This window comes from Plectropomus leopardus, chromosome 4 (genome assembly GCF_008729295.1).
Source record: "Plectropomus leopardus isolate mb chromosome 4, YSFRI_Pleo_2.0, whole genome shotgun sequence".
Classification (NCBI taxonomy): domain Eukaryota; kingdom Metazoa; phylum Chordata; class Actinopteri; order Perciformes; family Serranidae; genus Plectropomus; species Plectropomus leopardus.
This window is the reverse complement of record NC_056466.1, coordinates 22787467-22812101: the sequence shown is the minus strand read 5'-3', so window position 1 is coordinate 22812101 and position 24635 is coordinate 22787467. Positions and strand designations below refer to the sequence as shown.

The window sequence follows — 24635 nt, the reverse complement described above, 5'->3', positions numbered from 1 at the left end:
CTAAGACTAAAATTTGTCCTTGTTCTTTGAGGGCAGATCCCAAAAGAAATACCAACACATTCTCATCCCAAATTGCCATGTTGCCACTTGGTCAGTGGACTTCCGTATCAACATATTAAGCTACAGGTATCCTTCTATATCTGCTGTTGATGTTCCAGGATGCTTCTACCGACACCAGGATGTCAGCAGAAGCACATGATGGGTTTACGCTCCAAAAACTCGTGGTTATGTCTAGGCAGTACAAGTACATGGCAACCACTGGGACATCAGCAAAAGCACATGCCCTGGATTAGGCAACAAAGATACAAATGGTTGGCTTTGGGCAAATAGGGCACATGGTTATGTGTACAAAAAAAAACTATCACATTCAGATGGGAAGCAAAAGCTGGAAGGGTTTCAACCTGACGCTGTCCAGAGGCATTTCATGTGGCCGTAACAGACTCCTTCTGGACGAGTTCTCAGACCATCCGCGTCGATTTTGGGCTAGGATAAGGGTTTAGGGTTAGGGCGCAACCCCCTCAATACTCAATGCTCAAAATGTGCATTTGTCCTTCTCAATAAAAAACATGAAAGTATCAGAGAACTTTTACTTTGTCAAAATAAAACACATTTAAACCATAAACTGATGCAGATTATAGTGATTTACAACAGATCTGATTAACTACCAAAATAAAAGTTTACAGCCAGACAGACTGAATAAAAGTAGATAGTGAGAAAAAAACACAGAAACACATATTTTCCATTAGTATTTTAATTCCAAAATCATTAGTTAGCAATCTACAAAATATAAAGTCACAACACCCAGAACTCTGGGTCCCTCCAGTTTAATTTCTGTGCATCATGAATAAAGCTGGGGTTAAATTACTTACTATGGCTGATCTACAGAACCTCACATTGTTGAGGGGAGCATAAGAACCTGTGGATTTACAGTCATTATCTGAGGTTACTCCAAGATTGTGGATCTTTTTTTCTTTAAATGCATTCCTGGATGAAGGTTTCTGGGTTTCACAGGAAACCCAAAAGAGGATCATTCAGGTTGTTGGCATTGAAATCAATTACACATTACTATACTGCCCTCTGGAGGACGCTTACTGTAAGGCAACATGACTTGACAAGGTCTCTGTCAACAGAGCAGGCACAGCACAGAGAATGCATTTTCTCACTGAATGATCCAACAATAACTGGCAAGTCACAAAGTATAAACAGACTGATCTAAACTGGAACCATTAACAATGTAAATTCAACAACATTTTCACTTTTAGAACAGGTTATAGTATGCAGCATGTGTGTTTCTACGCAGCAGGTTAGTCAGTATGAGTCCAGGGATTCTAATAAAGTGCCGTTTAAAACATAGCATCCTGAGTCATAGAGTCTGACATGCATTCAGCCTGACTAAACAGTAACAATACGGATGGAAATGCTACATGTACACTTGTACGGTCCAGCAGTTCTCTACAGGCATCTCTATTCTAACAGTAAGAACTTTTAAGAGATGGAGTGGTCATGAAGGATTTCACTGAGACTGGAAAACTAAAGAGAGACGCCACCAAAATTACCTCTGCTCTCTGCGATTCGGTTTCCCCACAAACTCCTTTACTTACTTAAAAACATGAGACAAACAAGCTTGGTCCTCTTCTCCAAAGATGTGAGATTGATGACAGAGGAATGAAGTAAATTAGATTTTGTTAAACACATTTAAACCTGCTAGTGGTTCATTTCCAGTCATAAAACATTAATCAGGTGAAGAAAAAGCAAACAAACAAAGTGTTGACTTCAGGGTGCATCACATTTGGTCACCACTGTTGGGAATGATTACTATGTAATTACATAACAGCTTTGTTCAGTCACATTTTAGAAATGGCTTTTGGGAATTGTTATAGAATGGCACTGATGACAAGGCTACACTGTGCTCGTTTGCATTTTGTACCTCTGCTATATCACAAACTCTGTCCTGGCTTTATGTGATAGCTAATGTTTTAGACCACAATCATTAAACACCGCTGTGAGCTCTGAAGGCGTTGTGCCCTACAGGTGTTTAAGTACTGCTCAAAATTAAAACATAAATCATAAATCTCATCTGGATTTAGTTTTAGTCTGTTTGTCAAAATAACCGATGAATTTCTCAAGTAATTAATACTAAATCTCAATAAGTCACGTAACTACACTAGACGAATACATTACCCCTCTGCTACGAATTTTAATTATCTTTTTGTATTTGGCAGGTCATTCCAATAGGTGCCATGCCACTGCTACAACAGCCCATAACTGCGAAGCTCCAAAAAAAATGTTTGACTGGACCAAAAGCCCTTTTCTCCGACAGCCCGTTAACCCAAAACTAAATGGCCATTGCTCTGAAAAATCACACTTTCTGCAGGTAGTTTCAGTTTCCCAGTGACATTTGAGCCACCAATGCCGAGTGTTTTGATCGAGTCTTCGTGCCGTTTCCCAGCGGTGTTAAGACCGCCAAACCCAAATGTCGTCATCAATCCTTTGCTACATTTCTCAGCAACATTTGAGCCACAAATCTCAGGTGTTTTTAATGACCATTGGCAGCATTTCCCAGCTGCATCTGAGCCACATAACCTGGTTGTTTTTGTTGACCCATCACTGCATTTCTTGGCAGTTTTTTCGAGCCACTGATCCCGGTTCATTTTGCCGACCGTTTGTGGCGTGTCCCGACGGAGCCACCAATCCCAAGTGTTTTCTCCAACCTGGGTGTTTTGTTCAGAAATATGACAAATCTGTGGTTTACAGAAAAGTGCACTACAGAAACTGGACTGGACTACAAAGCAATTGGCGTCTGTATTTGGGATAACAGGCCGTCAGAGAAATGGGCTTTTGGTCAACTGGAAATTTTTAGGGCTTTGGAATTTTGGGATATTGGTGCAATGGGAAGCCCCCTTCCAAAAACTCCAATCTGAAGCACTTTTTTGTTAAGCATGCTCTTTCAAAACATCATATTGATGTTCTAGAGAAATCATCTGTAGGTGCTCATTGATATAATTACTCCACGTGAGATAGAGGTAGAGCAAAGGGAAATGGAAAACATGCACAAGTCTAAAATAAACTGTCCATGAGTCCCTTTCTTCCCTTCTTTTCTTGTAAATGCCAAGAGTAGAGCGATGAGCGGGTGCTGTGTGGCGGAGCCGGTGACAGTGGAGGGGGGTAGCTGAGGAGTGGCCGTACTCAGGAGATGATGCGGATGCCAAAGTTTTTCTTGAGCTGCTCGAGGAAGATGAAGGTGAGCACTGTGTGAGGAATCAAGCGGATCCCTGCGGGGACGAGACCCTGCAACAAAAATTTGCATTCGATTACTATTTGTAGTTTTCTTCCAGTACGTCAGTCAATTACAGCTGCCTTTGCCTATGCAGTAAGTGTAAAACAGGTACTTCATCACTGAGGGGGGGATTACCTGCAACTCTAAATGCAGGTAATTTAACACACTTAACCTCCAGCCAGTATGCTTTTTAATGCCAACGCCTTCTGCTGTCAAAAATCCAATTAAAGTGATTTGACACTTTTTTCATGGTTTAAATTGTTTTTGTTTGTTGTGAGTTTTTGTTTAACTCCTCTTTACGCCCCTGATTGGGCAGGTCTGTTTGTGTTTGCCTGACAGCTGATCTGGTAGAGGCATTGTGGGACAATGTTAACAATTTTGCAGAAGTAACAGTAGCTTGAAGGCTGTGGGCAGACAGTGTTTTGTTAGCATTGGTGTTGGAAGAAAAGGACAACGTCATTTGGCTTCTCAAAAAATACAGACTTTTCAACTGAAGATCAGTTATGAAACTGCTGCTGCAGCTGTACTGGCTGCTACAGAGGCTGTGAAAGAAGAGACGAGTGTCCATGCATGTAGATAAGAGGGAGACCTTAGCTAGAGAGATAATGGCAGCTGTTGTGTCAGAGCCTGTTTGGCCTCTGGTTTGGAGAAAAAATAACCTCTCAAATATCTTATAATGTCCTTAAAGGTTGGTTTTAATAATTGTCTCAAAAAGGAAGAGCGCTCTCTCTCTCTCTCTAAGTAATAATAATAATAATAATAATAATAATAATGATAATAATGATGATGATTTTAGATACTATCATTATTATTATTATTATTATTATTATTATTATTATTATTATTATTATTATTGTTGTTGTTGTTAATATTATTGCATTCATAGAAATTTTATGTTTAAGGAGTCCAAAATATTTATGGTATACTGTTGATAAATAAATAATTAAATAAAGTGTCATCAGGTCACCGCAGTGGTGATAATGTGTAGTGTGCAGGACTGTTTTTTACCTTATAAAATGCCAGTGGACCGAGTCTGGCAGTTTCTCGTAAGCAATGTGTCACCCCCTAAAGAGAGACGCACAGGATTAGAATGAATACTGATATGGAAGAGGATGGACAAACAAAAACAGAGCAATGAGAGGATTAGTGGAGACAGACACTCACTGTGTACTCTCCCTTAGAGTTCATCAGCCTCGTCTTTAGTACATCCAGAGGTTGACATAAGAACGTGGCACAGCCTCCCTGCAGAGGAGCAGACCATCAGTTTACAGAAGACCTATTCAAACTTCACACTGACTCAATCAGGACTCCTGGACACACAAATAAAACCTGATACTTACAGCAATGAAGCTGGAAAGAAAGTGTGTGAATATGTTATCTCCCATCATGCCTGTTCCCAGCACGAGCTGCTTGGCCTGGTCATAACATGCCAACTAAAGGTGGGAAAATAAAAGAAGAAAAATGTATCATTTCAATGATCACTCTGTGCCGTGGTGATTAACAAAGACTCATAATCCCACAAAATCTTGTGCATATTAGGGTCACTAGCTGGAATTATGGCATTTTAAACACATTTAGTCCGTTTGCCTTGCAGTGGTTCACAAATAAATATCAATCAACACATTCTTTCTGCCAGCTCCTCAAATACTGATGCTTGGGCAGTGGTCCTACACGTCAAACTATGGCACCGCCAATTTTGGACGCGTAGGGATGGTGTGCTTATGAATGCTTTGCTGCATCATTTCTTTTCAAAATAGTTTTATAGTTTCTGCTCAAAAAATGTGTGCATTCTCCTGAGTTATCTTTTTTTTTTTTCCTGGGTGAAAAAAATGTTTTTAGGCTTACTGTCTTGGGTTTAGGCAACAAAAGTCAGTATTTGACAACTTGGGAGTGGGACCAGACTTTCTGAAAATTGCCAACTTTGGCATCCTCCCCAATGGTGTTTATATATATATATACATACTAGTGCTGGGCCGTTAACGGCGTTAACGTGCTGCGTTAACGCGGGATTCTTATCGCGCGATAAGCAAATTATCGCGCGATAAACTATTCACTAAGTTGGGTCTATACAGTGAGCAAGGCACCAATTTCACTTTGTTGTTTAAGCGCAGATGTATACCTGGTCAAATTACGCGGAGGGGGCGTGAACAAGGCGGAAGCTGGTCTGCCTGAGTGACTGGAGTGATTGGCTCAAGCCGTGTCACAAAGCTGCTGACTGTTAATGGTCTTCTTCATGACCTCTAATGTAGGCCCACAGTTCAGTTAGGGTCATGTTATCAGAGGCTGCGCCCTCTGCTGTTCATTCCAGTTAGCAGGAAAAAGCTTTTTTCCACATGGAGACAGAACCTGTGTTCCTAAATGTCTGTGTTTCACAAAATAAAAAAAAGTTAAACATCAAAGTAAATCTTATGGAACATTATTTTCTTTACCAAATATTATAGTGGAACAGCTTTCTCAAGCAGTTTGTGATGCATTTTCATCTTTTATTTAGATACATATTATTTTGAATGTCTTTGACAAAATTCAAATCTATAATTTTAATCTAGATTAATCTAGATTAACTACAGGATTGCAGTGAGATTAATCTAGATTAAAAAAATTAATCTATGCCCAGCACTAATACATACATATACATGTTTCTGTTACCACTGTAGGATCTTCGGTATTCAGTGTATGCACAGGTCAGAAATTTTTTGCTAGCAACTTAAAAGCTGCATGTTCTGGCTTTTGAAGAAAATATTTTTTGTTTAATTTGGGGGGAAAAAAAATAACCCAGTTGTATCAAAACCTTTGTCACAATAAGCAATAAAATTCCTCAATTAACACCTCAATCGCATTTTGTCTTGCTAATGCATCTGTACATTAACTGTCATGTAAAGTCTAGTGATCAACAAATCGAAGCAGATGAGACTAATGGCTCTGATAAACTGGTACTGTAACTGTGGAATCATGGAAAACTCTTCAAAATAATGACAGGAAATGCTGTTATACATTGAGCAGCGGACTCAAGTTGCTGCCTTCAACAACCTGCTGATAGTACTGTATATTTAGAGCACGCCCAGTGCTGTGCTAACATATAATGAACTCTAAACTGTACCTTATTGTGTGGTCTATATTTAATCTTTAACAAGTGAAGAGAGGCTGAGTGAGTATGGATTTATGCATAATGTATTGTGCATTGTTTAAATGGAACCATTTGTACAGACAGCCAGTTCATTAGATTGATTCACCGCTGATAAATTAATGTACCTTTTATTAAAAGCAATTTAACTCCATTATCTTATTAAAAGGACTTACAGATGGATTCTGAATTTGGCAATTCATTAAGCATGATAAACATATATCTTTTTAATATACTGAGAGGAACCATTTATCTACATTGTGATTGTGATAGCTCAGGTGGAATAAAGTTCAATGCAAAACAACAGACGTTGCTCTTCACAGAACATTTCAAAGGACATTTTAAAGTTAGAGATTTCGTGACTGTGACTTGCCTGTCCAACAGTGACCATCGCTCCTCTGCTGGAGGCCATGGTGGCTCCTGAGAACAGTCTCCTCACACCCTCTGTGGGACAGGACACAGGTCACATGATGCCACTGTGTACCTCACATGAAGTTACACACACTATATGGCCTGGGATTTACCTTCTCTGAAGACTCTGAAGAGTCCGTCGATGGCATGTTTGTAGCTGAGCGAAAGAAAAAAAAACATTCAGGGTCAAATTACAGTGAGAGATTTTGAGCGTCCAAACTGAACATTTGTATTGAGCGTAAGTTACAGCACTCACTTTCTCCTCTGTTCTGGTGGTAGTTTCATGTCATTCTGCATCCTAGAGGCAAAAATAAACCAAGACTGGTTTGCTTGTTTATAATAATTTGAAATGTGTACAAATGAATGAGGGTGTTTGGCATGTTACCTGACGTTCACCATGTCTGCCGGCGTCCCAACAAACCCACCGGTGAAACCTGTCGGCAGAGAAATCTGGTTGGCTCACAATCCTTTTCAGGTTATACTTTGTGCTGCAAAAACAGCTGGGCAATATGTCAATATTATATCAATATCATCATATGAGACTAGATAGCCTCTTAGATTTTGGGTAACATAATATCTTATGGTTTTTTTCTGATTTTAAAGGCTGAATTATAGTAAAGTTAAGTATATCTGACCTTACCAGTTTTAGCTTTTTTTATTGTCCGTACCCTCTTGATCATCATGCCCACCGTACTCCGATGAATATTTTTCAAAAATCATTTTGTGTTAGCCTAAGTACACTGTTTTTAACTTGTTGACACTTGTCAGTTTTTGCTAGCAAGCTACTGCAATGTGGGAGGTAGTTTAATTGGACATGCTAATATATAGGACTTTAATCTATTTCAATTCATTATTTATTTTTTATTTAGACATTTTCTTTTATAAATTACCTGTTAACTTTAAACCCCAAGTTTGCACACAGCCCACACTGTCTGCTCAAATTTTCAAAGCACCTTTCTCCCTTAAGTTGCTTGCTAACTAACTCACCACATGGCACATTTAACATTGTATTTGATAAAATATTGGATTTATTTGGCAAATGAGTGGATTGTGTCTGCCTGTGATGCAGTGAAAGGTTTATATCAGTCTGCAGAACAAGGTGAATTTGTGAGTAAATAACTTTTTTATTTTCATTATATTCACATTATTTTTCATGAATCACCATAAATTATTATGGTAATTATTAATAGTATTGGAATTATGCAACCCTAGTCAAACTGTGTGTGTGTGTGTGTGTGTGTGTGTGTGTGTGAGAGTGAGAGTGAAAGAGGAAGAGATGCAGAATGTGTGTGTTCCCACCTCCGAAGGCTCCCAGTAGGACCTTCTGGTAAAAGGGCATGGGGCCCTGGCTTGTGCTGCCCATCATGTCCCTCACTGTCTCATAGATGGCAAATCTGGTGAGGGAATAGGACATCTGAGAGCAGAGGGGAGGTAAAAAGAATGAGTATATTAAACTTTCCTCAATTTTTAACATTTTCTTTTTTTAACCACTTAGAGGCGCCTTAGGCAACACAACCGGTTTTTGTCATTTAGAGTCGTTAGCCTCAAATAAACAAAATGCACTATTTACAGGATAAAACATATCCTACTCCTGCAGACACAAGCCAACATTTTGGTCATAAGCCAAAAGAAATTTCACATGAAGTGAGAATTACCACAGGACACATTTTAGAAGTAAACTCACTGAGGCAACAGTGTTCAGATGTACTTGAACCTCATTAGAATGCACTTGTTACAGATGTGTTACCTTAAAAATCTATTCTGATGCTTTCTATCCCTCTAACCAGAAACAGACTTTAGCTGGTGAACACATTATTCAATTTAATAGATTTTAATTTAATTTCTAAGAAAAACATCTGAGACAAATGTACTATTTTTTTCTTTTTTTTTTTTTTTAATACATATGGATTTGTATCGTGTCATTTTTTTCTTTTTTTTTAACCATTTTGGCTGTTTCGCTGCGGTTTTGCTCCGTGGTCCATCGTCTGTCAATCCCCCAGTGGTGCATGAAGCACAGAAAGCGTTTTTTTCCGGGTTTAGTGTAAAATACACGGATCTACAGATCACGGATCAGAGTGCGGCCGAGTGTATCCGAGCACTGACTCCGACTCACTGGCTCGCTCACACAAATGACGAGCACTCCTCTGGTGGTAGTAGTCAGTCAGTCAGTCATTTTCTGTAACCGCTTGTCCTCGTAAGGGTCGCAGTTCGCCAGACCATCGCAGGGCTGACACATATAGACAGACAACCATACACACTCACAGTCACACAATTTAGAGTCACCAATCAACCTGAGCTGCATGTCTTTGGACTGTGGGAGGAAGCCGGAGACCCCGGAGAGAACCGGGGAGAACATGCAAACTCCACACAGAAGGGCCCCCCCCGCCCAGACTGGACCCGTTCCAACCGGGGTTCGAACCAGGGACCCCCTTGTTGTGACACAACAGTGCTAACCACAAAGCCACCGTGCTCCCCCCTCTGGTAGTATCTTAGCTAACTAGCAAGAGCCACTAATCAGCTATATGACAGCCGTGCTGTTGGTTTTAATATTTAGGTGATAATCAGATAATGGTATCTCTCTCTCTCTACACAAACACACACACACACATACATACACAATTACATACAACTTATCAGGGAATCATATCCACCGGAGAAATTAAATTAACAGAATAAAAAAGCGTTGTGTCCACAAAAATATAATAAAAGGTGGTGCCTTGTAACATTGCCCAGTGTTTTATTACACAGTCCATCTTGAAGTAAATACTAAGTTCAGTACCGTTTAATAACAACGGTTGGAATGATGTCATAAAGTTTTAGATGATGTCATAACGTTTTAGAATGTTTCAGAATGTTTGGCCTTTATGATGTCATGAACATGTTCCATGAATACTCCCTCAGGCCTGCTTCCAGTCAGCAGCTTTCCAGTCATAGTGAGACAGAATTTAGCTGTGTTATCTTTTCTTGGTTAGTTTTTGGAAATATTTATCGTCAGAAATGGATAATCCAGGGGCAGATAGCAGCAGTAGCGTGGAGGTAGAGTCTGAACCATTTGATATAGAAAAGCATGACATACTTTATAGCAAGTCTGCACGCTACCTTATAGTAGACTTTAATGGAGAGGGATGTTTTGGCAAAGTTGCCAAGTGCATAAACCTAGAAACTCTCGAGACTACGGCCATTAAGATCCACCACCAGTGTGATAATGACACTATTGAAAGAGAAGTGGAAATGCTCCAAGAGCTCAGCCCCTTTGATCCTGAAAGTAATAACTTGGTGGAATACAAAGGCCATTTCATGCACAAAGAAAAGTCTTGTCTAGCCTTTGAGATGTTAGACAGGAGCCTTATGGACTTGGTTGAGGAGAGAGGGGCACCACTATCTCTGAATGAAATCCGCCCAATCGCACAGCAGCTACTTGTAGCATTTGAAGCGCTTAAGGGTGTTGGCATCATTCACTCTGACCTGAAACCTGACAACGTTATGCTTGTAAACCAACAGGATCAGCCCCTCAGAGTGAAATTGATTGATTTTGGTTTGGCCTTTCCAGCCAATGAAGCAGTGTCTGGAATGCTGTTACAAGCACCAGTGTACAGAGCTCCAGAGGTGTTCTTGGGTCTCCCATTTTCTGAGGCAATTGACATGTGGGGACTGGGATGTGTACTTGCATTCCTGTATTCTGGATACGACATCTTCCTTGCTGACTCAACAGCCAATATCATGCAAGCGATTTGCAAGCTGTGTGGTCAGCCAGGAGATGATCTGCTGAATGCTGGAAAGTACACTAGACAGTTTTTCACCAGGGGATGGAGCTCGACCAACCCAGGATGGAGACTGAAAACGAAGGGGGAATACATTAATGAATACGGTGACGAGCCCCCAAGTAGGAAATTGGTTTTTGACACTGGCAGAAATACGGAAAGAGTAGGGGGCCAGTCAAAGAAAGGGGATAATATTGAGTCAAGAGACGAGATGGCTTTTCTGTCCCTCTTACAACAGTTGCTTAATGTGGAGCCTGCAAGCAGAATCACGCCTGGAGACGCTCTACAGCATTGTTTTATTACAATGGCGCACCTGAAAGAGGAGATGGAAACCAGCTCTTACGCAGAAACTGCCTTTGAGTTGATGGCTGTCTGTCCCCCCCCACATGATTCCAATGATTCTGATGGATCAGATGATTCCAATGATGTAGTTGGATCAGATGATTCCAACGATGTAGTTGGATCAGATGATTCCAACGATGTAGTTGGATCAGATGATTCCAACGATGTAGTTGGATCAGATGATTCCAACGATGTTTGGATGATGATTCTGGTGTATTGGATCAGATGGATCAGATGATTCATCAGATGATTCTAATGATTCTGGGGGTTCACATGGCTGGTTCGGCTGGTTAGGATGGTTCCGAAGGTTCCGATGGTTCAGAAGGGGTTAGTTGGTTGTTTGGTTGGTTGGTTGGGTGAGTGGGTTGGTTGGTTGGTTGGTTGGGTGAGTGGGTTGGTTGGTTGGTTTGGTTGGTTGTGGGTTGGTTGGTTGGTTGGGTGTGGAGGGGCACAGTGGTGAGGTGGTTAGCACTGTCACCTGACAGCAAGAGAGTTTTGTGACTTCTTCTGAACGGAGTTTGCATGTTCTCCCTGTGCTCTTGTGGGTTTTCTCCGGGTGCTCCGGTTTCCTCCCACTATCCAAAAATATGCATGTTAGGTTAATTGGTGATTGTAATTTGTCTTTGTTATTTGTTTCAATAAAGTCTAAAAAAAATATATAAATATATTATTAAATATTTTTATTTATTGAGTATTTAGGAGAAATTAAGAATACCCACAAAGACTTTTAGGAAGCAAAAAGTGGATTCCTTTGCTTCTAAAGGTCTGTAGCAGTACCACTGATATTATTTGTAACTTGAGTATAGTAGCAAGGTGTAACAAGCACAATAGCCAAAGCACTCCAGCAAGGTCCATCATCATTGTTCACTACAGAAAAATAACAGCTGAAGCCTGGAGGTAGTGGTCAGGTTTAACTGTGCTTTGAAATTGGTAAAAATTACAAGAAAATTACCTGAAAAAAAGTAAAAACTAAAATATAATAATAATTCTATGAAATATTTCTAAAAATGTAATTATGTTAATTAGAAATCTAATTTTCTTGACATTTTTTCCTAGCTTTTTAAAAAATATTTTTCTATATCTATTTTCTTACAATATGCATGACATTTTATGCCAAATTGCTCATTGCCTTTTACCCCATGCTTTTGAAGGAAAACAAATCAATTTGCTCAGGATTTACAGGTTTAAACACTTAGGCAAATTGGTACATCCACTCAGATAGTCAGACATAAAGAAATACAGAGGTTAAGGTATGTATTTGTACAGGTATAAATTAAGTACAAATTACTCAAGTATAACTAGTAAATAGAAAAAAATCAGGCAGTAAAAAAGAAATATGCATCACAATTAGCATATTAACCCTTCAAAACCTGAGCTAATTTGCTTGATTTCTTTCAATGACATGGGGAGAAGGCAATGAGCAACAAAAGAAGATATGACCCAAAAAAAATATGCAAGAAATTGGTTTTCAAAAAAGTACAAGAATATAAGATGAAACTTTTGTAAATTAACAAAGAATTAGAAAACAAGAAACAAAATAAAATAAAGACTATATAATAAATAACCACGGTTGCACCAGGCCCCCAGGAAGTGCGCCACCCTCTGAAGCAAAATTTACATAGTGGCCGAAAGTGGAACTACAGCGTCACGTGACGTACACTGGCCCAGAGAGACCTTCAGAACACATTTTATAATAGCCATTATTAAAAACATTAAGTCCTAAAGACGTAAAATGCGCCATTTTCCAAATCAAGATTTGGAATTCAGTATTTCTCCAGACATAAAATGAACTCCACACTGTTGGAGTCCCTGACACAGCACAGGCTTCATGCTGTCTGAAGTAATGTATATTTTTGAATCATAATTCATCATTTTTACCATCTTACATTTTTCATATGCTGCTGGCTGTAAAGCCTGTAATATGGACGTCTTACCGTGTCTGTATCACAGACCGTATATACAGTCTACGGTCTGTATTCAAACTACCAGTTATCAGTGAGCAGCGCGAAGCACTAGTGACAGTTACTAAAAGGTAATGAACGTAGTATTTACTTAAAGTTGAGCTGTGTATTAATACACGGGGCAAGATTACAAGGCACCACCTTTTATTATATTTCTCTGGGCACAACATTTTTTGATTCTATTAATTTAATTTCTCCAGTTGTGATTACGATATGATTCCCCGATAAGTTGTATGTATATTTGTGTGTGTATATGTATATGTGTGTGTGTGTGTGTGTGTAGAGAGAGATAAATATATCATTATTGGATTGTCACGTAAATATTAAAAAGTCGTTATACTGCTGATTAGCCGCTGTTGCTAATAAGCTAAGCAACTACAAGAGGAATGCTCGTGAACGAGCGCTGTTCGCTTTGAGCTCTCAACTCGGGTAACTTGTATGAGCGAGCCAGTGAGTCGGAGTCAGTGCTTCCGTACACTCGGCCGAGTTCGACTGTCATTAATCACTTCTACGCATGCTCTATGGGCCAGTAGATCCGGGTATTTTACACTTTTCTAAACCCGGAAAAAGAGTTTTCTCTGCTTCATGCACCACTGAGCGTACCTGATCCGCAAGCCTCTGCACTGCCGGAGCTGAGACGGAGTTGATCCACAACGCAGCAGAGCCAGTGGAAATTGACACAGACTATAGTGTAATCTATTTGCTCCGTCTGCCGTGACGGAGCGGAGCCGGAAAGCACACAGATCTGGTGGAAATTAGGGTTTAGTGGGATTTGCCCGGTTAGATTCAGATAAAAAAACAGAGTACAAACTGATGAACACAACAGCATACACAAGCACAACAACAGTGTTAGGAGACGCACACAGACACACATACCTGTCTACAAAGAGAGGCAGAGAGGCCATTATAAAGAGCCAGTACACCGTCGCTCTTCACCACATGAATGGCCATCCCCATCATCCTCTTCTTCACCTCCTGTTGTGTCTGCAGGTGCACCTGAAAGGATCGTCATATATTAGCAATGGCGTCATTTTTATTTACAAGTAATGACACAGACACAACAACCTAAACAACTTTTTCTTGCTGGGCAACTGAATGTAGACACCAGTTCACACATTTGGGCAGCTAAATTAGTCAAGGAGCTACATGTGTCACCTCCTAAAGGTGTTTAGCATTGCACTCCCATAGAGTTGTGAGACTATTGAAAAGCAAATATAAAAACATTGACCAAACACCAGTCAGAAGAGGGCGACATATCCTCATATTTAGTCTTTAGTATGAGTCAAACTTCAAGAACACTGGCTCCTACTCTTCCCATGATGCAACTCAAAACCATCTTTAATGACACCCTTGCTGTCTGGTAAGCACACGTGTCTTTCAAACTCCACGTATCCAGTTTTAACACAGGTTTTCAAGAGGTCCCTGATGACATCGCTATGACATCAGAGGGGTTGTTTTCTCAAACTTGAAAATGTTTTCCCAGAGTTACAGAGGACGTCATACAACTGATTTCACAAGATGAGTAATGCTGACCACAGTGTGCAAAGAGGAAAGTGTGTGTGTGTGTGTCTTACAGAGGTCATCAGCAGCTCTACCAAGTGGCCTTTGTCCTCTAGTCTAATCAGTATTTGAGGCCACCAAGCCCTTAAATTACAATCTTTTTACTATCCTTTATTATATTTACCCTCATTAGTCAAGACTGAGTATGGACATGGGACGTTGGACTGGGGCACTTAACACAGACAGGACTGACTGGGCTTAGACAGTCACAGTGATGGCTGCCTGAGTCTCTGATACCTCTATGGACTAAATCTGACTCTGACTAGGATGGTTGATGTATATATCTGCTATGTGACCCATACCTCTGTAAACTATACAACTGCCTTATCTTAATAATTGATCCTACAGGTGTTGAGATATTTTGGTACGGTCCAGAGTGGTGGAATGACCGAAGATATTGCCAGCAATAGAGATGGGGAGCTAAAAGCCACTGAAACATCTTACAAACTTGGCTATTTTAAAAACTGAGCCGGGTTTCACAGTGGGATAAAATCAAATGCTTGCATGAGTCCTTGAGGATGCAATATAGATGTAACTCTGGGATTTTCCTTAAAGCTATGATAAAGGGAACCTCAAAGTGTTATGCAAACAGTTTGCTAAGCCACTGGCGAGCTAATGTGTACAGGAACACACACTCACACAACATGATGAAATATTACACTTAGAGGAGCTGATAAGTGTCTGGCATAAAAGGTCGTTTTAGGTGAGGTCAAGTAAATCCTGTTCAGGAGAACAATGGAGCAGCCTATCTGCTGGTGTAATGTGATGTCCTGGGATAACACGAAAGAGGAAACCAATAAAACATGACTAAGCAGTTTTTATCCATGTGATATGTGTGTTTGCTTAAGCCCTATTTCCCTGCTCAGAAACACATTCACATACTCCCTCCTTTAAATCACACTTCAGTGTTAACTTTAGATGCCATGCTGTGTGTAAAGCATTATGAGGCCTTTCACTTTTCAAACTCTGCAAGATGTTGCTACAAAGTCAACAAAGTGCTGATAGAGATCACAGCAAACCTTGGGTTTCCTAGTGTGTGGCTTCTCCCCTATGTCATGGTAAATCTACGGCGGGATCTTCAGAAGCAGCTCTGCTTGTTGGTGGACTGTTTGGACTGTTTGCTCAGAGTTTCATGTCATGCTACAATTATTAACTATTAATTATTAACAAAATGCTGCAATAACAATATTACACTGGTGCAGTTTGGTTTCTGGAAAACCAGACGAATCGGAGAGCTAATGTTTTATTGGCTCTGTTTTATTTCCTCTAGCACACCTCAAGCTGATTTACAGCAGCCTGAAATGTCCATGGCCAATTACAAACATTTATATAATACTGGGCTGGTTTCAAATGAAGACTGCAAAAAGAAATGCCATTGATATATTATAAAACAACCAAAGTTGCTGCTTTTTTGATAAAAGAGCCATCAAATGCATATTTCTTGTGAGAAAAGCTGTGTTTTCTGAAGTTCCCAAAGGATTTGGCAAAAGTTTTTATACAAACTCACTGTACCAGCTCATCTCTGCTTACATTTTTCTGTCACTTGCACCAAGTCCTCCCTGAATATACTGTGACTGGCAATCTAGACTAAGCAAACCTGGTTGCCTCAGCACTACGTCAAAGGTTGATAACCTGCTGATGACATCTGGAGATCAAAAACACAGGGGCTACAGACTAATGTGCATTTGCAACATGGTTTGGTGATGTCAGGCTAGCATTTTGGACCACCCAAGGTTAAAATATACAAGAGTGAAATACAAATGTGTAACTTTCTGAAGACTCATCTTGTGATGATTCATCTTTTGATGTTATCATTCTACAAATCTTCTGCCTGAATGAATGATTCTGAGCATGCTGCAATTAAAGATTAACAAATTGAGTTAGCAATGTTTTTGCTTTAAACATATGACAAGCTTGGTCTCATGTAGTAGATCACAGTGGAGCGCAGGTCACTTGGATTATATTTTCCATAGGATTTTTGCATACTTTTGCCTAGTTGTGATATTTATCTCACACACATCTGTCATCACACACACTGGTTTATACATTCACTGTGCTGATCTCATTGACTATAGACAGGGCTCACACACTCATACATAACAATTCAATTCCAGTGTGTGTGAGTGATAATTTCTCAGTGAGTTTTTATTGTGTTCTTGCACATATTATCACATTATCTGAGTTTTAGAGAATGTTGAGGGTTTTTTTTTTAATTTCAAGCATCTTTTTGAGACGAGGGCTTCCTTTTACCAGCTAAAGCACTAGTCCTAAAAGTGAACCAGACACGATGTTGCCTATCCCACACCAGCAACACTCCTCACCTGACATTTTAGCAGTTTGATTGGTGTAAAACCACATGACTATATTTGGCAAAGTGTGTGAGTATTTGGGCTATGACACATTCTTTTGTTCTGCCAGCTCTGTACTCCAGCACATTTAGACCTGAAAGGAAACAATGACTTTGAAGTTTAGATACTGACTCTCAGCTTTTAAGTACTGTGTTAGGTGAAAGGGAGTTGCTGTGGTTTAAACCACCGATTTAACCCATTTAGCAACACAGTCAGCAGTAAGACCTGGTGCAGTGATTGTGAGTAAGGTTCCTCATTTTCTTTTAGGGACCTGATGAGAACAATTCACAGCTAACCCTTTCTTTAATGTGAGTTTCCCTTAAGAAAATCCATAGTAATACACATTGAAACATTTTTACTTTTATTTGAACAATACTTTAAAGTAGTTTTTACCCACCAAGGCTAGAAACCATTCACTAGGGGTGGCAATAAAGAACCAGTTCCAGTTAAGAACCTGTGCAAAAGGTCAGACTTAAATGCCTCCCAATTTATCAATTCCTTTCACTGATGCAGGCATGCAGGGCAGGAATTTCCCCAGCGGTCATCTGTCCGGCCTTGATGTCCATCTTAAAATCATATGCAGTGGCCTTGATGTACCATTTTCTGCCTTTTTCACAACAAGTGATGACAAGGAAGCAAGATGGCTCATTCGTTTAGTCCTTCTATCATTAACTTTGGACAAAACGATGTGTTTACTTCAGAGTGTTAGTGAACAATCCCATACAAAAATCTGACTTATAACAAAATATGAAAAATTGCCCCGCTGCAGGCCAAGTGGCGTTGCCTCAACAATTACATAATTCCAGGCCTACTGGCATGCTCTTCTGACAGTTGTGCATTGCAACAAAAAAAGGCATCAAATACATGCATCTACACTGTTGGAAATTTGCAGTAAGTACTCATGGCAGAGAGGAAGAATTTGTCGAAATTTCAAAAATTTCATTTCACAAAGCAAGATGACAACAGTGCTGTTTGCAATGTCTGTAAAATCATCATTTCAAGTTAGGGTGGAAACACCAGCAATATGATGAAACATCTTTTTACACAACATGGGCTTAAAGGGGAATGCCACCTAAATTATGAATCCCAATGTTATTTCCATGGCCTAGAAAGTTTAATCAATATATGTGAACACGAGCGACTCTCTCAAAGCCAGAAACCTGTTGAAATCTATGGAGCAGCTCTACACTTAATACCCTATGGCATCACAAATTTGAGTTTAGCGCTCTACTTTTTGTATTTGAGAGTTTTTTATGTTTACTAATGTTTTGGAGCTGTTTTAGACCTTAGAGATAACATGAATGACTGTTCAATATGGGTGTAGTTTCCCTTTAAATTCCAGGAGTGCCATGTACTTGACACTCTAAGCCACTGCTCCCCAACCGAGCAGCACGTCCGTTACCGAGGGTAAATACCCAGTAAAATTAGCGCCTCGCAGGCAGGATTAGCAGATTTTTTGACCAGTTACAGTTGAGAACAGGTTCCAGACTAAACAGCTGATAAACATTGCAGATTTTAGACATCTGACTCACATGCATACCGTTTTTCTACTGTGTTTCTATACTGTGTGTGTGTGTGTGTGTGTGTAGTCTCAGAAATAATTAAAAGCACTTTCATTGACACTGAATACCTGTGTAGGCCTACTTAATTCCCCACAGAAAATTAATCAGTAATCAGTAAGGGAATAGATGAAGAATTGGATCGATAAGCAGGATGAATTATGGCATTGGTATCAATAAAACCTCCCATTCCCAATCACCACAGACAAACTGATCAGCTGGAATCAGCATCCAATGAATGAATGAAAACAGCAGGTTGACTCCATTAAGCTGCTGACAAAGAGGTTGCATTTGTTATTATAAATCAGAGGATGGGAATGTCCTCAGACAAGGTCAGCACACCATTATACACCAGTGCCCACAACACATACGTGGTTTTTTTTTTTATCTGAGATCTCCTTAAGAGACTCTACTTGTTTTATTTATAGATTTGATCAAAACTCCAGGGAATCCAGGAAACACACACACACCTACTGGGAGTGTCTGGGACAGAAACAGAGCGGTTGCAATTTGTGGTTTTTGTAGGTTAACAGAGTCTCAGAGTTACTCTAAAGTCGCCTTTCTTAAAGAACTACCACTTATTGACCCTGATCATGTGCACTCAATCTAGTCCTAAAACAGAGAGGACATTTTGAGTCATTAGGTCATTTTGTTGGTAAACCTTATTTTCTACAAGAAAAACACAAAAGGAAAAACACTGAAAACACTGAAAGTGAGAATTTTAGTTTAGAAATCAGTTTTGGGAAAATTAATGTTCCTAACAGCCACTCTTCTTCTCTCCATATTACTATTATAGACAGAATTATACTTGTGTTTACTGTACTGTGTGCAGTAATGGGTTCTTTTTTTACGTAGCTTTAAGATGTCGTATGGTGGAAATCATACATCAGAAAACTTGCCAACTCTAACACTAAGGTTGTTCTCTCTTTATACAGAATTAATACAGCTACACTGAAAACTATGAACACGAAGTAGAAAGCAATAAAGAGAAGTAAAGCAACTAAATCAAAAGACTCAAAGTTTAACGTCTCAATTTTACACTATGAGGCCTATAATTTTATATGGCATCACCAGCTAACTAGCAAGCAGGGTTGGGCCAAAATGAAGCACACTGTAGGGCATTTTTACTGCAATGAGATGATTACCAGCCTTGCCTACATAATTACACATCACATGACTGGAAGTTAGTGTTACTTATCAGGGTCATGTGAGGTCTTCAGTGCAACCAAAAGAGAGGTGCAAGTAGCATTTTGGAAGCATTTTGGCATCGGCTAGAGTTGTACTGTTTTACTCTGTGCAGCAGGCAAAGATTAACAAGAGTGAACAGGCATGACCCCACTGACTCTCTCTCTCTCACACACACACACACACACACACACACACATCTGCTGATAGGCGATGACAGGCTGCTTACGAAGGGGCCACACATATTCCCCTAGGTCAGTGTGATCTTACAATTACAATATTATTTATATCTCAATAAAACTATTAAATGTCTAAAGCTACATTGGGCCATTCTAACTACTATAAAGGTCCCATACTATGCTAATTTTCAGATTCATGCTCGTATTTTGGGTTTATACTACAACACATTTACTTGCTTTAATGTTCAAAAAAATACTTAATTTTCCTCAAACTGCCTGCCTGAATATAGCTGTATTCACCCTCTTTCAGGAATGCTCTGCTTTTCACATACACTGCAAAACAAACCTTCATGGAACATGAAGGGACCAATTTGAAAAGGTTTATAAGGAGAACCCCAGTGATGAGTCCTAAAACCTGGAAATAAGTTGGCATTTTAGCACCTCTGGTTCCCTCATCTCAAAGTCAATTGGGTTTTTTGAATGTGTTTTTGGTTAGAAGCCTTAAGGTTAGAAGCATACTATGCAAAGTGTTTAAAAATAAAAAAATAGTGAGAAACAATTAGTACACGTGTATATTTAAAATTCTAAGCATGTATAATGTGCTGACTGTGTAAAGCTACTAAAAATATAAAACTTTGTGCCTCATTCTACAATGCTATGTATAACACTAGTATGTGAGGTTAAAAGTTAAACAAATATGCGAGATGCTGCAATGCACAACAGATATATAAACATAAATATATATACATCAGTAGCGGTTAATATCAGCCGGTCTAACCAGCTTTCTTGTCCAAACCTGTGCCCTATATTTGAACAGCCTTGCACATCCTAAGAGACATTGCAGTGATGCCATAGCAGACATGTGATACCTCAGAGCATGGCATGGCATGCCCACTAACAGCTATCTGCGGTTATAGCACGCACACGGTGATAAACAGTGACATGGTGAGTGGTCAGGAAATAAATAACTGTTATGTAGCCTGTTTTAGGACCGCAGCTGGAAACAGCTGTAGCCTGGTGCTCAGGCCTGCTCTCCTCTATCCGTTGGCGGAGGGTTACACACATACTGCTCCCTACAGCTCACCTTCAGCAGATCCAGAGGATGCGTACAGCAGGCTGCTCCACATGAAGCCAGCCCACCAAAATACCACCGCGACATCCGTTTCTCGGTCATGGTTCCGCGCTCTGCCGTGGTCCGATGCAGCTACAGCGGTGACTTGCTTCCTCTCTGTCCGCCTTCGACACGCTGTCCGCCCTCTCTGTCGGCTTGTTGGCCTGCAGGCTACAGCTGGCAGTGGCTCGTGGTCTATAGGACTCGGGTAACCTCGTTAATCTTCAAACATTCCGATAAGAGACTGCACCAAGGACCGGGGGACTTTGGGCTCCGGCAGCATCGCGCACACTCGCGCCACATTACGTGCGTGTAAAAAAGTGTGTGTGCACCGTCCTGTGTTTGGGCCACGATGTGCAGCAGGAAGCAGCTGAGAGAATAGCGCAGCCAATTGCCACCGTGAACGACGGAGCTGCCCACTCGCCCCGGGGCACCGAGCTCCAAAGGTCGACGGCGGGGTATGAGAATGCAAAAGCCCCGCACAGCATCGACTCGCAACCAGCCCACTTTCACCCCGACTAACTGTCATGTGGGGTTTAAAGTGACACGCATCCTTCCTGCAGCTGCAGAGGGTGCAAATATTGACTCTGTCGCTTTAAGAGCAGTAGTAGAAAACTTGACGTCCTCAGTCAACTACAAACTTGTAGTGGTGAGATTATTTGTTACAAGTGTCTACATGCATTGTCACAAGACTAACACATTCTCAGGGTTTGAATTCAGACGAGAAAGCAATGCCATCAATGAGCCCTGAAACGTTTTATTTAAAAAAAAAGTCTACGCCACACCAAGTTTTTTTTGTATCTGATTAAACAACGTCAACGTGCATTGAAATTGCATTGTATTGTATTGAAAATTAATTAATCACCAGAGGCAGGATAATATAAATGCTGAATTAATAAATAATGTACTCTAAATAAATAATAATTAAAAGGTAAATGTAAGGATACCAGCACTAATAATAATTGATAAAATTGTTTAAACAAAAAACAACAAATTAAAGGATCTTAATCTTAAACCCATCCTGAAACACACTGGGAGCCAATGCAGAGACTTTAAAATCTGTGTAATGCATTTAATTACTGTCAGTGATACATAGCCTAAAATAAAGCTGAAATTTGACCATGATTGTATGTAATTCTGAGTATTTTATCTTAAGAATAAAGACTTATAAGAGTTATAAAACTGGTTGATTTATTATTTTATTTAAAGCAGATGACATTCCTGTGGAATCCCTAAGAGACAATGTGAAATAAAAATGGTGTAGGGAATGTTGCCCAAAAGTTTATTTACTATGTGCATGATACTGTGGTCTACCTTTGGAGTGTTATCTCCTACAAACCCAATATCATTTCCTATGTATGAAATGTCATGTCCTACATAGAGGATACTATTTTCAATTTTGCAGATAAACTAAATTTGGCAGTTTTGACAAGTAGAAAGTCATGCGTGAAGTGCTTTGAGCATTGAAAAAAGACATTGAAATGTGAATGCAGCATGAACTAAAGGTTTTATGTTCTCGGTTAATGATAAATGTCCACTGTGAAACATAATGGAGCTCTGCAGTGGCGCAGGCAGGATTCTATTTCATACACACAACAGAAGCACCCATCTGCAACGTGTACTCCCACGTGTGCACACTCAGTCTACTCAGCAAACGAGTGAGAGAGTAAGAAAAAGAGATCTACTTTTTTTTCTACATTAATGTTACCAATGCAATACCAGCACAGCCGTCTGATTAGCCCACCACACACGCTTCAAACAGCCTGCAGGCCGAATTTGTACAATCACCATTGCAGCTCTTATGCAGTAACTCATATTTGCCGAAGAGTCATGCAGAGGACCCAGTGCAGCACACACACAGCCCGCAGCAAGAGTAACGTGTAAACCAATAACCCCCCCCCCCAACACATACACACACACACACACACCATATCAACAGCTAAGGGCTGTTGTAATAGAAACAACTGTTTGTGTTTTGCACATAGGTCTTGTATAACGTCTATATACAGTCTATGGTCTTGCAGCTCTCTCTCTCATTTCCAATATTTGCATTGCGACATTGAAGGAAATAGAATTAGGGTCTAAAGTTATGACCATGTCAAACAAGCAAGGCTGAATTAAAGTGATCTGTCTATTTATTCTCTGCTCTATTCAGTTCTTGGGCCCAACGCAAATAGCTAAGACATCTGTCTCCAACATGCCGAACCAGCCAGGAAATAAACCAGCTAAATTCTGTCACCAAGCAGAGGTGTATTACGGAAAACATATTAGGTCACTTTTTATATTCAGTCCATGATGTGACAGGCGTTTTCAGACAGTGAATGCAATAGTATTCCCTATCCAAATGACCCCCCTCCTCAGGGAGAGTTACCTTCTGATGGTTGGGTTTCCATGTTTGCTATAGTAAACTTGATTCCACTCTTCATCAAATGTTTACATTGTCTTGTTTCTGTTAAGCGTCTTTGAGTATTGTGAACAGCATTTTTTGTTGTGTCCACTAGCTGTACCTATATAATAATCCTTATTGCAGTGGGTGTTACTATATGTGACACTTCATGTTAGAGAGCGCAGCGGTTAGTGAGTGTTTACTGCCCCCAAGTGCACCATAGCTGCTGTCACCACTCATAATGATTAAATAATGGTTGGGGATTCAACTGGGATTAAATAGTTGACCATTTAAATTATTAGGAGTTGGAGTGAGTGTGCAGTTAGTCGTGATATCCAATAACCTTGCACCCACAGCTGATCTGCATATAATTATGCTCATTTTGTGTTTTTGACTCATCCCTTTGTGACCAAAAGTGTACCAAAAGTAAAGTGAAAAAGCAAAGAAAAAAATGTGTCTGGCGGCAAACAAATTGCTTGCAAGAAGAAAGGAATAATCCTCTTTCAAGCACGCATATGTGAAGGATGGTGAAACGATGACTAATCAGAGCAGATGCGACTTTTTTTCAGAGGAGACCAATGCTAAAGCAGAGCATTTCAGACAGATGGTGAATACAGGTGTATTTAGGCAGAGTAAGAAAAAAAGTGTTTCTTGAATATTAAAGCATCTAAACAAGATCTGTTAGAAACCTAAAATGAAAATATGAACCTTAAAATTGGCATCATATAAGAACCTTTAATGTATATCTAAAAACAGTTGTAATGGAAACTAAATATGTATGTTTGTTTTGAACAGTGTGGTTAGAAGACAGTCATACTGTATGGTGTTATTTAGTCAACTGTAACCAAAGGCAGATGAAACATGATAAAAGGTACTACATGTTAAGGCTTGAAGCTATGCAGTTTATATACAGTAATTGGGAGAATTTGGGGCGTCAGTGGCTGAGTGGATAGAGCCAGCGCCCCATGAATGAAGGCAGTGTCATCGCCGCAGCAGCCTTGAGCTCGATTCCCGCTTGAGGCCCTTTGCTGCATGTCATCCCCTCTCTCTCACCCCTTTCACGCTATTAATCTGTCCTATCTAATATAGGCTAAAACACCAAATAAAGAAAAAAAAGTAATTGTGAGAATTTGTAAGCTACAGAAACACATAAAGCCAGGAAACACAAATGTCAAAATTGAAACAGTTTTATTTAGATCATCAACAATTTTTTTTTTTGTTAAATTTCATAAACAAAACCACTACTGCTGGAAATAATAGTATTTTAACAACAGTAGTCATTATTTATGATATGTAAGCAAAAGAAATAAAATAAAGACAACAGGGCTGTTTGAGCTGATATTAATAAAAGTGTACAATAGAAATACATATTGCATAGCCACAGTAAAAATAAATATAAATAAGATAAAAGCAATAAATCACAAAAAAATATAG

At 39.7% G+C, this 24635-nt stretch overlaps 1 protein-coding gene across 2 annotated transcripts; it reads right to left on the bottom strand.

Annotated features, from left to right (window-relative positions):
- Positions 1 to 735: 735 nt before the first annotated feature.
- slc25a10b (solute carrier family 25 member 10b) lies at positions 736 to 21316 on the bottom strand. 2 transcript variants are annotated; one of them, XM_042485131.1, is made up of 11 exons: positions 20789 to 21316; positions 13750 to 13869; positions 8109 to 8223; positions 7195 to 7243; positions 7066 to 7107; positions 6923 to 6966; positions 6772 to 6842; positions 4618 to 4710; positions 4442 to 4519; positions 4286 to 4342; positions 736 to 3288 (listed from the first exon to the last, which is right to left on the bottom strand). In XM_042485131.1, the coding sequence occupies exons 1-11, from the start codon at positions 20876 to 20878 to the stop codon at positions 3187 to 3189; spliced, it is 861 nt and encodes a 286-aa protein (XP_042341065.1). In that variant the 5' UTR covers positions 20879 to 21316; the 3' UTR covers positions 736 to 3186. The 2 variants fall into 2 exon arrangements, with proteins under 2 accessions (XP_042341065.1, XP_042341066.1); XM_042485132.1 differs by lacking the exons at positions 13750 to 13869; positions 20789 to 21316 and adding an exon at positions 10884 to 11067.
- Between the last annotated feature and the right edge of the window lie 3319 nt (positions 21317 to 24635).